We start from the raw sequence: 16202 nt of genomic DNA, 5'->3' as shown, positions 1-16202 counted from the left end.
GATAGCCGTAGCTGCCACGCGAGGCGGAGAAGATAAAGTATATTCTCAAGGAAGGTCCAAGAGAGAGGCTAAGCTTCTTTGAGAGCTTGATCGAGTCTTCAAGCAATGGATTTGGAGTCAGATCGGCGATAACGCCCTGATGATATCCTGGAAGTGCGGGGAAATGGGGCGTCCTCGGCTTAAACCGCTGGAGAATTGACGTATTGGCGGAATATCGCCGTCTCAGGCATCAGGCAGCTATCAGAAGGCAGCTGATATCGATCAATCTTTCTCATGGGTAACCCATCCCATAGACTCAGCCAGGTGGTGTCCTGATACTCCAACCTTAGATGCCCGCAATATAGGACAGCCCTGATTGATAAGCCCTATTCTATCTCGGCAGGACCTTCCTCCACTCGGTGGAGACACGCCAGAGCCGATAAGCCCACACAAGTGACACAACCTTGGGGGCTGTTAAATAGCACCGCACCACCTCAAACACCAGCCAGGTCACCAGTCCACAAACATGTCCCAACTAACCAAAGACTCATCGATCCTCATCATCGGCGGCGGCACCTGGGGCTGCAGCACCGCCCTCAATCTCGCGCGGGCAGGCTACAAAACCGTAACCGTCCTCGAGCGCAGCCCGATACCCTCGCCCACTGCCGCCGGGAATGATGTAAACAAGATTATGGAGGAGGGTGCGTCCCCGTACTTCCATCTTCCCAAGTCTCTCGTCTAACATAGCCAGGCGCCCCCTCCGACACAGACACACCCGAGCAATACGTCTGGAACAGAATGCACCAAATCACCACAAACGCATGGAAGAACGACCCCGTCTTCCAACCCTTCTACCACCCAACGGGGTTCATCATGGCCGCGAGCCAAGAGTCCGCAAGGCCCCATGTAGATAGATATATCGCGACCTGTCCGGATGAGCTGCGGCTGCTTAACACCGCGGAGGATTTCAGGGCTACAATGCCAGAGGGAATCCTGACGGGCGATTTTCCCAAATGGAAGGGTTTCTTCCGCGAGACGGGCGCCGGCTGGGTTTTTGCCCGTGGCGCCCTGGAGGCCGCGTTTAAGGAGGCCTCGAGACTGGGCGTGAAGTTCATTACGGGCGATGAAGGGGGCGTTAAGAGCCTCGTGTACTCGGGCGATGGGAGCGATGTTATCGGCGCGCAGACACTCGACGGACGCGAACACAAAGCAGACCACGTCATCCTCTGCGCCGGAGCTGGCAGCGACCAGCTCCTCGACTTCGAGAAGCAGCTGCGCCCGACAGCCTGGACGCTAGCACATATCCAGCTGACCGAGGAGGAGCGCAAGCTGTGGAAGGACCTGCCCGTGCTGTTCAACGTCAACAGCGGATTCTTCATCGTGGGCCTCTCCTTCTCTTTCTCAATGATTCTCACATCAAGACAAAGACACATGAGATACTAACAAGTATTCCCAGGAACCCGACTCCACCGGCCAGCTCAAATTCGTCGACGAACACCCCGGCTACGTAAACATCCCGCCCTCCCAAACCCCCCTCCCCTTCCCACAGTCCACCCCCTTCGCAAAGCACCAAATCCCGCTGCAATCCGAGCGCGCAGCGCGGCAATTCCTCCGCGATACCGTCCCCCAAATCGCCGACCGCCCGTTCGCATTCGCGCGCATCTGCTGGGACGCCGATACACCGGACCGCCAGTTCCTTATCTCCCGACACCCGCGGTTCAAATCGCTCGTTGTTGCTGTTGGTGGATCGGGGATGGGCTTTATGATGATGCCGGCGGTGGGGATTGCGATTAAGGAGACGCTTGAGGGGGTTCTTGAGGGGAGGTTGAGGGATGGGTTTCGGTGGAGGCCCGAGACGGCGATTAACCGGGACTGGAGGGATACGCAGGATCGGTTTGGGGGGGAAGGGAAGGTTGGGAATTTTGCGGAGGTGGAACAGTGGACCAGGGTTGGGGAGGAGAAGGCCAAGATCTGATTTTGTCTTCATTGCTGATTACCCATCTACCTACGTCTTGGTCGGGCAGATACCATACGCCCACAAATGTCTTGATAGAATTGGCTCACGGCTGAGCAGTTGGGTGGCATTTGCGCCCAGGCCATGATACTGCCTCTGTGGTAACCCAATCTCTTCTGCTATATCTCCTGACACTCTGGCTGGCTCCATGTTGTAGTTATAAGATTACATCTTCCAGGGCTCGGTTATACGGATACCAGGTCTACCTAAGATCTACAAGCCTCTAGATAGGGCTTGAGCAGTATACATAAGTCTCTGAATGAACCTCTTAATCCGACTCTAATGAGGGCCCCGATAAGCCTCTTAGTGGAGGCCCGACTGAGGCCGGGGGGCTCAAGTACAAGCTGGCAAGCGAAGAGCCAGTCTGTGTGCGTGTGGGCGAGCCCTATTCTGAATCTTTTGTTCAGTCCGGCATACTGGCTCTAACTAAGACTACAATATAATCAAGTAACCTGATCTCCTACCTGACCCTGTACTTTACTAAGTACTTTGTCGATCGAACTAGAATTCTTGGTGATCAACGGGTGCTTATACCTCATGATATTGGTGGCCGCTGGAGGTCATCCTCTCTACCTTTGATGAGAGGACGGGGTGATTGCTACAGAAGTGTAATCGCCCATTTAGACTTTCGTGTTTCATATTTTTTATGTTCATGCTACTGGCGGAACAGAGAGTATGGTTGTTGGCTCTATTCCCAATGGTCTTACGTTTCTGAGATCAAGTCAATTTAAGGATAATAACGTGTAAACATTGTCCTTTAAGATGTCTACAAGACACGCTCAGCTACCGTAGGATATAGGTTCCTGGCCTATTCGTAAATCATTCGCAAATCGTGATGAAACAAAGGTTGTTCAAAGACAATTCAGCACAAGCCCCCTCCGCTGATTCAGAGCCTCCAGCTTAACCTTCACCTCCTGCGCCGTCAAATCCATCTGACTCGCAATTGCAAGATTCTGACTGTAACACTCATCCTCCCAGCGCACCCCCTCAAGTCCATGAAACAAAAGAGCCAGAACAGACGACTTCCACAACCTCAGGCCTTGCCGCCTATTCACAGTAATTGTCAACGCCAAAAATACAAGTGCCATCACGACCAGCGCAGCAGGGAAGATAAGCCACTGCCACCGCACGGAGACATATACTTCCATGGAGCTCATAGTGCCAGGCACCATGACCTTCGTTCCATTCTGGCCGCGGGCAGTGAGACCAGCCTTTGTAAACGAGGCGGCAACATTGCCAACAACTTCTTCCAATCCCACCATTGCGATGCGGTCGAGGAACGGGGTATTGGGGTTCTCCGGGGTCTCTGCGAAGTAAGATTCCACCTCCGATAGCTCCCGCGATCTATATTCTTCGGTGTGCTTCTCGTTGAAGTAATTAGACACGCGATAAGTATCAACCGGGCAGAATGCGTGCTTAGTCGTGTTGACAAAGCTCGAGGACGTAATGTTGACCATGTCGACTTCGACAGAACCATTGGTGCCAGTTCCTGCTTTCCAGCAGAAGCGTGAGGGCCAGGGGAGCGAGTCGTCGCTGTAGGGGTTGTCAAACATCGTCCCGTAGTCCGGCTCCGAGACATCGCGCGTGAAGTCTCCATTGGAGATGGACAAGCGGTACGTCCTGGCGCACGGGGAGAGGATGCACTGCGTCACATTCTTGAGCACCAAGGTCTTCTCGAGATCGAGCATGTCACCCTGCCTGGCCACGGCCTTGTCCGCAAAGTCCAGCTCCGCATGGGCCAGGACATACAGCGGGTTCCGAACGCCCAGGTACGAGTAATTCGACGATAGGCTCGCATATGAAAATACCGAGAATGGCGACCAGAGCATTCGCCTTGGAAAGCTCAAAAAGGTCTCAGTGCCTGAATCGGCCGCCGAGTCGGGGTCCACGGGCACCGAGTAGGAGTCCACGACCACCGAGTAGACGGGGAGCTCCTCCAGGTACACTTTCTGCGGCAGCTCGAGCTGGATCTGTGCCGTCACCCTCTCAAGCTTGCTGAGGTTGACACGCGCGTCCGTCCAGGTCATTGTAGTGGACCGAGTCACGTCCTCGCACTTGCTGCACATCCCCACCGACTGAAACGGTGCCCACGTGCAGTTCCCCGACGGACACGAAGGACGCACTTCGAAGTCGTCCGACCATACCCCCGTATACAGGATGGATCGAGTATCTGAGCCTAGAAGCTCCGGGAGGAGAACAGCCGCTTGTGGCGCCACGGCGCTGCTAGAATTCTCGGCCCTGACCTCACGCAGTGGATACGTCAAGGGCTGCTGCATGAACGGATCAAACGCCAGCGCGAGCACGATCACCAGTGCTCCTAGGGATACTAGAGAGCGGCACCGGTGCTGAGCCAGAACCAGAGCAGATCCCAGCGGGCCGCGACTTGCGCTGTCGAAGAGCTGGATCCCCCCGAGCTTCTTCTTCCCGGCGCCTTTGTAGTACCAGATCCATTTCAGTTGTCCGACACATTCTCCGATCACGTATAGCAGCGACGATTTGCAGGCGGTACCGAGGAGGGATACGATGGCGTTCAGGGTAAGGCCGCGTGCGAGGTTTGGTTTGGGCTTTCCGTCTGTGAAGAAAAGAAGGCAGATCACGGCGACGAAGCAGGCTAGGCTGAAGATCATCGTGAGGCATTCGTAAAACCATGTGTCCACTATTCGGGCGATTCTTCCTGGAGCTTTGGTCTGCTTCGGTTTCTCTCTTGCTGGAGGAGTATTCGGTCGGGTGAGTAGAGTTTGTTCGGAGGTGGAGTGATGGTCTTCGGTCTCGGGAGTATCGAGGCCATGGTCTCGGAGTACAGAAGTATTCGTCTTTGACCTGGAGCGTGAAACTTCCTCAAGGTCTGGATCGCGGTCTTCGAGCTCGAGATCGCAGGGGTGACAAACTCTGATCATAGGGGTATTCGGGTCTTGGGGCATCTTGTAGATGGTTTTGGAAGAGAGGTACCAAAGGAAGGAGCGACGATCGTCTTTACCGAAGTCTCAAGCATCACCCTTCATGGTGGGAGATGGTTCTTTAAATAGCCCGCCCTTGACAAGGCTGAAACGCCCACACCAGAGAATTCGGTGATGGGGTGGTTACACAGTATACGGAGTCAGCTTGGTCGGAGATGAGAGCCTGATCCAATGATCTGTCCCTCAGTCCTGAATAGCAGATGAGAGGATAACATTGGCCACCAGCTTGGAGACTCTAGAGCTGGTCTTCCTAAACCCTTGTGTGCAGTCCTACAGTAATTGGAGACGGCGAGCCTATTTGGATATATCTCATCTCCATCGTACTACCCATCGCATACGCCCTTGAAAGGCCGGCTCGAGGAAATTAGAAATAGGTCCTACCGCGAGCAAAGCTAGTTAATCTGAGTATAGGGTTAATAGAGGAGGCGCGATCGGAGAATTTCCTGAATAGTGACCCTGCAGCAAACTCCCAGGCTGGACATGATCCATTCATAAAGCCAGACCTTCTATCTTATTATAGATCTCCAGGGATCCGGACTCGAGAGTATGTGTGCCAACGCAGCCTTGCAGTAGCCTCACACCCTGTATTACCCAAGTAAGTGATCGCTTGGTCCTTGGATCTACCCAGCATAATGGCACAATGCTTTGTTCGTTTTCCTGATCACCTAGGCACTTGTATTAGCAGCTACTGTACGTCAACAGCCCGAAATTCGTCCTCAGCAGGATGTTTAGCGGCGATTGAAGATACAAGTCTGCTTGGTAAGATATATATCACTTGAATTGCGTGCCTTTCCCTAGTCTATATTTAGACCCTCGTGCGACACAACTACCTAATGAGCAGCGCTGGCAAGCACCCTGGTATTTAATATATCCTCTTATTACCGTATCCCCGTCATCACTCCCAACACACAGCCTGGGTAACATTACAGAACGTACCCGGATCTCAGACTTGCGTCATCCAATACAGCCTATTATGAAAGTAAATACCATGCCAGTAGCGATAGCCAACGCGGCACCACCCGGTTATTTTATTATACCTGTTCAAATGGAGTGTCCACGGGTCAATGTTGTTAGCAGCTTACTAGCAAAGTGATGGCATTCATAGGCCCTTGTCGATTAATTCCTCCTCCCTTGGAATAAAACCGGGCAATGCTGATCGTCACCAAAGCCCCTCGACCGGTAAACATAGCCTATACAGTACGCGGGCACATACTTGTAATCCAACCCAATCAGAACAGCAATAACAAGAACGAAGAGCGCAAAGTTCCTCGCAGCAATAATCCCAATGCGAACCATGTTCTTTTCATACCGCCTGTTCGTCGTGTCGAGCGTATTCCCAGCCGGAAACGGCTCGTCTGGTATAGGCTTGCCTAGGAACCTGGAACCCGTCAATCCAACATCTCATACACTTGAATATAAAGAGGAACTCACTCGCAAAGCGGCCCCCACCCATCACCAACCGTCCAAACAAGCAACCTCTCCTCCTCCACCCTCCCTCGGATGGTATCAAAATGCTGCCGATAAACCCACTTTCCATTCCTCTTCAAATCCCCATAAAAGAACATATTGAAGCAGTGCACCGTATACTGCACAGCCCAGTACATATCGGCCTGGAAGAACGGCAGGACATGGTACCAGAACCCCCGCGCATGCGGGAGTATAAGGGCACAAATACTCTCATACCACGCATCCACGTCCCGATGATTCAAGATAACTTTGGCCTCGGGATACGCATTGATCAACTCGGTCGCGAAAATCGAGCACGGCTGGTCCGTAACCGCCTCGGCGTGCCCGAGGATCTCGTCGAAGTCCGCGCGCGTTATACCCGGATCCCCGCTGTGTTTCTGTTCAGACCCAATGCCGTATTTCCGCCGACCCAGCAGCGCCCACTGTTTCCACTGCATTGGAGTATTCTCGCTCATGTCGAAGCCGTGGTAGACGTGGTCGTAGCCGAGGATTTGCAGCGCGCGGCGCAGGGACTCTGTGCCTGAGCGCGACATGCCGAGGGCCAGCACGGCCATGGGCTTTTTGCGCGGGCGCGCGGGTTGCGGGGGGATGGTGTAGATGTATTTTTCGAGGAGGGCGCGCATGGTTGAGATACTCAGTGCCAGGACTCAGATCAGGGTGTGGAATTGCGATCGTGGCGTGGGATGTTGAGATGTTGCGGGGTAAGGGTTGATCAGGCAGTGGAGATTTTAGGGGGGCTGTGCGAGCGGCTAGGCGGGCTTGGGAATAGCTTCAATTCCTTCCAGCCTTCTATGCCATTTTATCAGTCACAGGAGGTTCTAAGGGATGTCTACTGCCTAGGATAAGTTAGAACTTGAGAAGTACATACAAAAAAACTCAAAAATCACTCCCTCGCGCTATGGATGCGTCGGCCTTCTAGGATCACCAGCGAATATATATCTCTGCAATTACAATGAAATCATCCTGAAACCCCCTCTTAGTGTATCATGATCAAAATATAAATTGCAAGATCATCATCATGAGTCAACGCCAGTAGCTAGTCAAGCCAACAAGGATTTACTTCACCTTATAACAGATTAACCTGATGTACCCTACCGTACCTAAACCTCTTCTGCCCGCTGACCGTCACGCACCCTGTGCCTTGACCAAATATCAGCACTGGACCGAGTAACCTCTGGATGCGCAATACCCAGAACAGCATCCACTACTTACTTCTGATACCTCTTCCAGAATCCTTCCAAATCACCCACCGGCAAGGTAACCGGCAGCCCAACGGCATCGAAAAGCTGAGCAATAAGCAGGTAGAAGCCCAGGAGACTGGCGACGAACAATGTAGCCCCAGCGCCCTAGACCCAGTGAAATATTAGCGACGATTGACACGAGAAAATATCATACGTTAATATACCTTTACACATCTATTGCCGACAACAGCATCGCCCTCGCCGAGGCTCCAGTACCCGGCGGATAAGAGCAGGAAGACCAGAAGCAGGTTGAGGAAGATGAGCGTGTAGACGAGGTTGGTGCGGGTTGCGCAGATCAGGAAGATTAGCATGAGAACGGCCATTGTTATTAAGAGGAACGCTGGAAGGGGAGTATCAGTATGCTGTAGAGTCTGGTAGAGCAATGATACAGCGTACCGAAGGTGTTCATGAAACTGGGGTCACTAAGACCGGCGGTTGTGCTGGTGCCCGATGAGGAGTAGGGCGCTAGAGAAGTATTAGGACATGCATAATAATCAGGCAGAGAGCAAGAGCTCAACTCACCGGCCGCATTGAATGAGGGGATCATGGTAGCCGCAAAGGCAAACCAGAAGCCTCCTATTGGAAGCGTTAGTAACGGACAGGGGTAGAAGTTGGGAATAAGGTAGGGTAATGTGGTCGACGCACCAATTGTCCCGAAAACAACGCAGGGAAATGTATTTCCGAGGATGAATTCAAGAATACTCGTGATGAGTAGTAGAAGGCCTCCGAGGAAGACAATTGGCCCACTGTTTGCGTTAATTCATCAATAATACGTGCAAACAACATCCGATCAAGACATACATAAATGCAATGCCATTACCACTCGCCCCTCGCCAGGCCATCAAGCAACAGGAAAGCGGAGTTGTGGTGATGACGAAGCCACCAAGTGCCCTGGAAACATGTCAGTATCATCTTTAAGAGCGCCATTGTTTGTAAGAGGAACTTACAATGGAGTTGGATTACCGACTCTCCTAGCGAGGGTAGGCTGCTGGCGCGTCATGGGGGAGAGGTACAGCTTCTCGAACTGCTCGGCGGAAAGGGTAACGGAGGTAGGGACGGTGGCGAGGGGATAGCCCTTGCTCTCGCCATTTTGACTCGGGTCGCTGGTCATTTTGGCGCTTGGGGATAACTCAAAATTGCTGGGGCACTATTCTCAGCGGTGTACTAGCCACCTTCAGAGGAGAAGGAGAAGAACAAGGAGCATCCGGACTTCGAAATGGGGGCAGTGTGCTTATTAGGAAATAGCTCACAGCAATCTTCACATCGGCTGTGTCATGTAATTGGATGCTGCAGGGCGAAATATGGAGTCTATCGCTGCGTACTTTCCTTTGGTGCTTGATCCTGCCCAGTCTCATGCGGGGAACTAGCACCGAACTCATCCAGTCACATCTTAGATTAGGAATAAGAAATGCGGGGGAAGCTCCTGGTATGGAGAAGGATCTATTGCATACGACCATTACGCTTCATCCAAGCCCCCAGGCGCCTGGGAAATCGCCCCGCATACGCAAACTCGACGTGGCTCGATCGATGCGGACCCGCACAGGTGGGATGATCGACCCTAGACAGGATCTCCCTACATGCGGGGGGTAAGCATCTCCGCATCTTGGCCGTCCATCGATCGTATGACATTAGGAAGGAGCGTCGAGGTCTGCCGTAGCTACCCAGAAGAAGCCACTGTCTACGGACCCGTGAGCCTTGTCCGCTTTTTCACCTCGTAGTTCAAGATCCATGACCGTTGATGTCCATGAAGAACCTCAGCTAAGCAGCAGATGTACTGCATTTCATTTCAATGACCCCAAGCAAACTCTGCACTTTGCCGCTCGCAGATAGGCTTCTCTGACAGTTATCCTTGGTCCTCGCCAAGATGGGTGACGCCTTGCTGCATGCCTGGACAACGCAGTATACAAACTCTCCATCCACAACCTCCGCGGAACGCGCCCCAGGCGAACCATCAGAAGCGTCTAGCTTTAAGCATCCCAACTCGCCGATACATCTTCGTGATCTCGAATATCCGCCGATGGCCCTTTCCTTCAACCGTGAGGTTAGCAAAGAATGGGGCAGAGCGAGTATGAAAGAGAGCCCACAAGAGTACATCAACCCGAACCTACTCTCACTGAAAGACAGCAACGACTCTACAGATTCTGGAGCCCTGGATGGACTGGGACCATTTCAACACCCTGCATCTAAACACTCCAGCCGTCAACTTCCACCCGCGGCGAGGCAAGATGCTTTATCTGAGACAAGAGAGTGGCCGAACCGATCTAGGCAGAACGAAACAGATGCGGGTAACAATGCTTCCATGAACATCGATGTTTTGGAAGGAGTCCTGGCCGAGCTATTGGCGTTTGACGTTGTCTGGTCGCAGTCGTCGAATCGGGCTGAGGCCAGGGCTGGACAGGATGAAGATGGGATGAATCGGCTGAATGCTCATAACGGTTTCGCCATCGGCGTTGGATGGTCTAGCACTTTCTTTCCTGACGATGTACATGACGATGTCATCATGCAAAGGAGTGGATTGCATTAATTAGCACGGACGGCTCTAGCTCTCCAGCTCCAACAACGCAAGGTCTGCCTCGGAGAACAGTGTACTTCGGATCAGACATTCCTTTCCCCTTATACTTTACTCTGTGATCTGCTGTTTTATACTTTACTTTGAATGTGTCAATGAGATTTCCATCCGTTTGTATTCTGTCTTCAGTATGCCCCGGGGACTAGTCCTTCTCGGCATCGCTTTACCCATGGACACTAGGTTTGATTGGCGCCTAGTAGTGCAATGCGATAAACCTAGTAAATCAAAGCCATGAAGTCCTCTCCCTTCCTCCTTGTCCAGTGGATGCGGGAGCCTCCGAACCGTCCGCCCGCATCGGGATCCGCACATCGGACGCGTCCCGAGCCATGCGGAACCGCATCGCCCGAGCAGTGGGATTGGCTCCCTACAGGCTTTCCATCTAGCTCCCTGAGTTCGTTGGGTTATACACGTAGATCCGACCATCAGTTATCGCGATATCAAGCGGGGCCCCGTTCCCAACCCCTCTTCCCCAGATTGCCACATCTGCCTGGAGACAGATCTATAAAGACCCGCAAGGTTCTCACAATAACCTTCATCAATCACACCAAGCGACCATTGGAACAGTCATCCAATCCATCAGCCCAAACCTTTCTTCTCTCGCAATTTCCCACCCGCAGTGCCATATCAAAATGTCCCCCTCCATCCCAGAAATGCAATGGGCCCAAGTCGCCCCCCGCATCGGCGGCCCGCTCGAGTACAAACAAATCCCCGTCCCCACACCAGGCCCGGACCAAATCCTCGTCAAGATCAAGTACTCGGGCGTCTGCCACACAGACCTGCACGCAATGATGGGCCACTGGCCTATCCCGGTGAAGATGCCGCTGGTCGGCGGACACGAAGGCGCGGGCACCGTGGTAGCGAAGGGGTCGCTGGTATCCGAATTCGAGATCGGCGACCGCGCGGGTCTGAAGTGGCTGAACGGATCATGCGGGGACTGCGAGTTCTGTCGGCAATCCGATGATCCGCTGTGCGCGAGGGCGCAGTTGAGCGGGTATACGGTCGACGGCACGTTCCAGCAGTATGCGCTCGGCAAGGCGAGTCATGCTAGTAAGATCCCTGACGGTTTGCCGCTGGATGCGGCGGCGCCGGTGCTTTGTGCGGGGATTACGGTGTACAAGGGGCTTAAGGAGGCGGGCGTGAGGCCCGGGCAGACGGTTGCGATTGTGGGGGCTGGAGGTGGTCTCGGCTCGCTGGCGCTGCAGTATGCGAAGGCGATGGGGGTCAGGGTTGTTGCTGTTGATGGCGGGGATGAGAAAAGGGGGATGTGTGAGGAGTTGGGGGCGGAGGTACATATACCAAGCAATCTTGTCCAACGGGAGTGGGAGGTATGTGCTAATGGATTCTTCAGGCATTCGTCGATTTTACCAGGTCAAACGACCTCGTCGCTGATGTCAAGGCCGCTACGCCCGATGGGCTTGGAGCGCACGCTGTGATTCTCCTCGCTGTTTCTGAGAAACCCTTCCAGCAGGCGACTGAGTATGTGCGATCGCGCGGGACAATCGTCGCCATTGGCTTGCCGCCGGATGCGTACCTCAAAGCTCCAGTTCTCAATACGGTCCTCCGAATGATCACGATCAAGGGCAGCTATGTCGGCAATCGCCAGGATGGAGTCGAAGCCCTGGACTTCTTTGCGCGTGGCCTGATCAAGGCTCCGTTCAAGACTGCGCCTCTCGAGGATCTGCCCAAGATCTTTGAGCTCATGGGTGAGTCTCCTGCCCTCTGAATTTGGTCTTGGTTGGGTTGTACTAAATGCTTGCAGAACAGGGGAAGATCGCCGGTCGATATGTTCTTGAGATGCCGGAGTGAATTATCTGGACGGATCCAATTGTCTTGCTTCTACGAAATGCTGATGATTTATGGCGTATATACGGTAGTTCATGTTTTGGCATTATTACGTTTTCTACGTCCAAAGGACAGGTTCATGCGTAGCTCAATGAATGTATTTGTTCTTTGCATACACAGAGTCATCTATGAAGGATCCCATTTAAACAACCGATATTACCCAGTTGTAACAGGCGGGAAAAGAACGGTAAAAGATGGTATTTAGTTGCATTATTCCCAAGGAGGTACTTGGAGTTGCAGTTGAGGCCACGCATGAGACGACCAACCTCTTTATTACACTCAAGTTTGTCTTATTTCAACAGAGCGCAGGGATACGCAAGCTTTCTACTTGGCGTTGAAGGCCGGCGATGCGACGAAGAAGGGCGAGGAATATTTGGCGGTGGTCCGGGAGAAGGTCTAGCCTTGAAACTGTTTAGCGAACAGTTGGAACAGCTTGTCGTATGACGGGCGGCTTTTTAGCTGCTCTGGGGCTCAGCCGCTTGTAGTGGCACCATGATGTCGGGTGAATGGAGCTCACCAGGGATGTTGCTAGGTGCTGGTAGCGGCTTTCGCGGGACGAGGGGGACATGCCATGCGGAGCCGCACGGGTTAGGGCTGCGTCTCCAGTGGCAGGTTGGCACGAGGTTGTGCAACGAGGTTCCCAGGGTGAAGTATAAGGCAGTCAGGTCGCAGCACACTGTTGAGAGTTCATACTGGCTGCAAGCATTTTTGTCGATTGCGCCCAACCTGGCTAGTACCTATCTTTCACGCTACACCCTGGCCGGGCCTTATTGGCCTCAAAACAGTAAGTACTAAACCATGCATGCCAAGGTAGTTGGAGCAGATCCGAACCTGTCGATACGCAAGACTACTTCAGATCCAATGATTTCAAAACAATGGACTTGCCCGTAGCACCGTGCCAGATCTTGGACCCGGGACTCGGATGTCCGGAGACCCCCATCCCCATGCATCACTAGTGCTCATTCCCCAGGATCAACTTGCCATCATTGGCCATGGTCAAAACAACCCCGCTTAGCTTGGCAAACTAGCATGGCAATGCGAACAGGGGCTGGTCATGTGCTGCAACCCCGCATGATCCTTCCCCAGGATCTCTCGTCTGGGGCTGGGAAGTCGAGATCTCACGTCGCCCAAACGTTTCGGTCTAGAAACTTCAATCTAGCTGTGTAGGGTGCGACCATGGCAGACACTCGCCGACGACAAAATCGCAGCTGCGATCCATGTCGCAAGGGTAAACGGCGATGCGATGCTCCGGTAGGTCGCCGACATCGGCTCTGACTTCCATCACCGACATGGAGTCGCAACCCGTGCTGACAATGTTAGGCGAACTCGCAGGAATTCCAGACCGAGGCCAGTCTAGCATGCTCTAACTGCAAGCGCTGGAAGAAACCTTGTACATTTACATGGGCCTTGTCCCAGGCGGCAAGGCCTAGGCAGCCTGCGCCTCGCAAGCGAGTGACGAAATCAAAGAACGCAGCAGTTCTCGACGAAGCATTGACTGCGGCCACTGCGACTGCTATCCCTACCCCCGAGAGCGACAGTTACGATGCCCCTCCCAGTGTTGCGACTTTCGATATCCTCCCGAGCTGGAACGAGGGATTACTCTCGCATCCAGGCGACCTGTTTGATTTCAACCAGTTCTCTATTCCTGTTCATGTGGAAGGTGCAGGAGACAACCAGGTTGAGGCAACCTTTCCCTTTGACCTAGGACCTCTCGGTACCAGGCAATTCGACCAAGCCGGTCATTCACCAGACAAGCCACTCAGTCCGCTCAGTCTCCAAACATTCTCCCATCGTCCACGAAGTCCAACCCTAGCCGAGCTATTCCCTGAGCTCGAAGACCAGCCATCCGACCCACAGACCGAACCAGTGAGCTTGGAATGCGGTGCACATGGCGGCCTGCGATTGTCTCGCCCGGCTTCACCATCCATGCCCAACATTCTCTGCTTTACGTCCAACAATACAGCCCAGCAGTATGTGCGCTCCACAATGACGCACAACCTAATGCGCATCTACCACGATAGCATGGAGAATGCCCTCTCCTGCTGGCTGACCGAGCACAACTGCCCGTACTCCGAGCAGCTGAACCACCTTCTTCCGACTCGACAGAAACAGGAATGGGGGCCCAGCTGGTCGAACAGGATGTGCATCCGCGTGTGCCGATTGGACCGAGTCTCGAATTCCCTTCGGGGCAGGGTACTAAGCGCAGACGAAGACAAGGCGGCGGCACGAGCACTCCATCTCGCAATTGTGGCTTTTGCGTCGCAATGGACGCAGCATGCGCAGAGGGGTGCTAGACTCTCGGTTCCCGAGGACATAGCGGCGCATGAAAGGGCAATTCGGAAGAATACGTGGAATGAAGCGCGTCATGCTTTGCAGCACTGCACTGGGATTCCGTCGTTCAGGGTGATCTTTGCGAATATCATCTTCTCGCTTACACAGAGTGTGCTCGATGACACCGATGCACCCGGGCCAGGAACTCGCCTCAATCGGCTCTTGGAGAATGACAGCGCGCCGGTTTTCTTGGAAGCTGCCAACCGCCAGATCTATACGTTTAAGCATAAATTTGCGCGGATGCAGCGCGACGCTCGGCCGAGGGTGACCGAGTTGCGCAGGGGATCGGTCGCATCGACACTTACAGACATTTTGGAAGCGCCATCCCCGTCGTCTGAACGCACGCAGCTGGACCCGATTCTGGGAAGCGAAGAGCACCGCAGCACACTGAGTCTGATGTTTTGGCTGGGCATCATGTTCGATACGCTGAGTGCTGCAATGTACCAACGTCCCCTCGTGGTCTCGGATGAAGACAGCCAGATATCATCGTCGCCTTCGGCGCTCGACTCTGACTCCCCTATCAACCTAGACTGCTGGAAGCCAGCCCAAACCAAAACCAATGCCGACGTCTGGGGCGACCTCTTCCTCCGTACGCCCGCCACTCCCACACAAATCGACCTCCCAACCCGCTGGCCGTGCAGCTACGAGGAAGCCGCCGCGGTCCTCTCCTCCGCAACGCCCGTGAAAGTCCTCCTCTACCGCCGCGTAACCCAACTCCAAACACTGCTCTACCGAGGCGCGTCCCCTGCGCGACTGGACTCAGCCATCCAGAAAACCATGCACGTCTACCACCACTGGACAGCAAATTACCAACCCTTCATGCAGGACTGCGTCGCGAACCACGACCTCCTCCCCTCGCGAATCCAGTCGTGGTACGTCATTCTCGATGGCCACTGGCATCTTGCCGCGATGCTGCTTGCGGATGTACTGGAGAGCATCGACCGGGACATTGGGACACACTCTGATGACCACGAACAAAGCAACCGTAAAGACCTCATCACGACACTGCGACTCGATAACGCCCTGGCAGTAAGCGCCCTTGCGCGCTCATCCCTACGGTCGGAAAAGGAGCAGGTCTTCACTCCAGCCATGGAGCGCCACTTCCACGACTCGCTCACTGAGGTCGCGTTTCTCGTTGAGCCGTGGACCGTTGTGCTTATCCACTCGTTTGCGAAAGCCGCGTATATACTCCTTGACTGTTTAAGTGGAGAACAGGGCCCGTTGGCGGAGTACCTCCAGATCAGGCAGAACTGTAGCTATTGTATTCGGGCACTGCAGTATCTTGGGCGGAAGTCGGATATGGCGAGGCTTGTTGCGGGGGACTTGGAGAGGGGGCTGCAGGGGAGATAGTAGCATTTAATCAAATGTAGCTTGAACAAAATTTTTTGGAAACGAGGGCTTTGACTCCATGCTTTATACCTTGCCGAGGCTTACCTTCACAGTGCACGTAACCTCCGAAATACCCCTCAGGCATAGCCAAGGCAGGAATTTACAGATTGCCATTCCGCGCCGACGAAACATGCTTGACTAGCTTTGGTTGAGATGTTAAGCAGACAATTCCTAAGCTGCTGCTAGGATATCCGGACAACTGATCTGCGAGCCTCCTGAGTCAGTTGGGAGATCACCTCGCGCACGCAACAATGGTCCGGGGAGTGTGATGGCGAGTAGAAAAGTTTTCAAAGCTAGCAAAGGTGGATTTACATGGGTCAGGCACAAGTGCACAGTACCCATGGCGCATGGCATCGAAACCACAATAAGATTAAGGGCAGTGGGAGGGAAGCTCTTATTCTACCGACGGTCCA

The 16202-nt window shown here is 53.7% G+C and overlaps 7 protein-coding genes across 7 annotated transcripts; 4 read left to right on the top strand and 3 right to left on the bottom strand.

The window, feature by feature from the left end:
- Positions 1-505: 505 nt before the first annotated feature.
- Positions 506-1954, top strand: DSM5745_09879 (NAD(P)/FAD-dependent oxidoreductase; the record flags this gene model as incomplete). The annotated part of the gene is made up of 3 exons (XM_026751895.1): positions 506-680; positions 731-1359; positions 1436-1954. 3 exons carry the CDS (start codon positions 506-508, stop codon positions 1952-1954), a joined length of 1323 nt encoding a protein of 440 aa, XP_026599627.1.
- An 890-nt stretch (positions 1955-2844) lies between these two features.
- On the bottom strand, positions 2845-4914 carry DSM5745_09878 (DUF3176 domain-containing protein; the record flags this gene model as incomplete). Its single annotated transcript, XM_026751894.1, has 1 exon — positions 2845-4914. The coding sequence occupies one exon, from the start codon at positions 4912-4914 to the stop codon at positions 2845-2847; it is 2070 nt and encodes a 689-aa protein (XP_026599626.1).
- A 1152-nt stretch (positions 4915-6066) lies between these two features.
- Positions 6067-7040, bottom strand: DSM5745_09877 (sulfotransferase family protein; the record flags this gene model as incomplete). The annotated part of the gene is made up of 2 exons (XM_026751893.1): positions 6067-6328; positions 6382-7040. 2 exons carry the CDS (start codon positions 7038-7040, stop codon positions 6067-6069), a joined length of 921 nt encoding a protein of 306 aa, XP_026599625.1.
- Positions 7041-7625: 585 nt separating this feature from the next.
- DSM5745_09876 (transcriptional activator of ethanol catabolism AlcS) lies at positions 7626-8769 on the bottom strand (the record flags this gene model as incomplete). Its single annotated transcript, XM_026751892.1, has 7 exons — positions 7626-7763; positions 7823-7998; positions 8055-8123; positions 8181-8234; positions 8304-8404; positions 8460-8549; positions 8606-8769. The coding sequence occupies 7 exons, from the start codon at positions 8767-8769 to the stop codon at positions 7626-7628; spliced, it is 792 nt and encodes a 263-aa protein (XP_026599624.1).
- Positions 8770-9522: 753 nt separating this feature from the next.
- Positions 9523-10182, top strand: DSM5745_09875 (uncharacterized protein; the record flags this gene model as incomplete). Its single annotated transcript, XM_026751891.1, has 1 exon — positions 9523-10182. The coding sequence occupies one exon, from the start codon at positions 9523-9525 to the stop codon at positions 10180-10182; it is 660 nt and encodes a 219-aa protein (XP_026599623.1).
- A 674-nt stretch (positions 10183-10856) lies between these two features.
- DSM5745_09874 (zinc-dependent alcohol dehydrogenase) lies at positions 10857-12033 on the top strand (the record flags this gene model as incomplete). Its single annotated transcript, XM_026751890.1, has 3 exons — positions 10857-11513; positions 11576-11930; positions 11987-12033. 3 exons carry the CDS (start codon positions 10857-10859, stop codon positions 12031-12033), a joined length of 1059 nt encoding a protein of 352 aa, XP_026599622.1.
- Positions 12034-13245: 1212 nt separating this feature from the next.
- Positions 13246-15750, top strand: DSM5745_09873 (Zn(II)2Cys6 transcription factor domain-containing protein; the record flags this gene model as incomplete). Its single annotated transcript, XM_026751889.1, has 2 exons — positions 13246-13320; positions 13390-15750. The coding sequence occupies 2 exons, from the start codon at positions 13246-13248 to the stop codon at positions 15748-15750; spliced, it is 2436 nt and encodes an 811-aa protein (XP_026599621.1).
- Between the last annotated feature and the right edge of the window lie 452 nt (positions 15751-16202).

The sequence above is a fragment of the Aspergillus mulundensis genome (genome assembly GCF_003369625.1).
Source record: "Aspergillus mulundensis strain DSM 5745 chromosome Unknown scaffold_13, whole genome shotgun sequence".
NCBI lineage: Eukaryota > Fungi > Ascomycota > Eurotiomycetes > Eurotiales > Aspergillaceae > Aspergillus > Aspergillus mulundensis.
The sequence above is the reverse complement of the archived record's forward strand: the minus strand, read 5'-3'. Positions and strand labels throughout refer to the sequence as shown.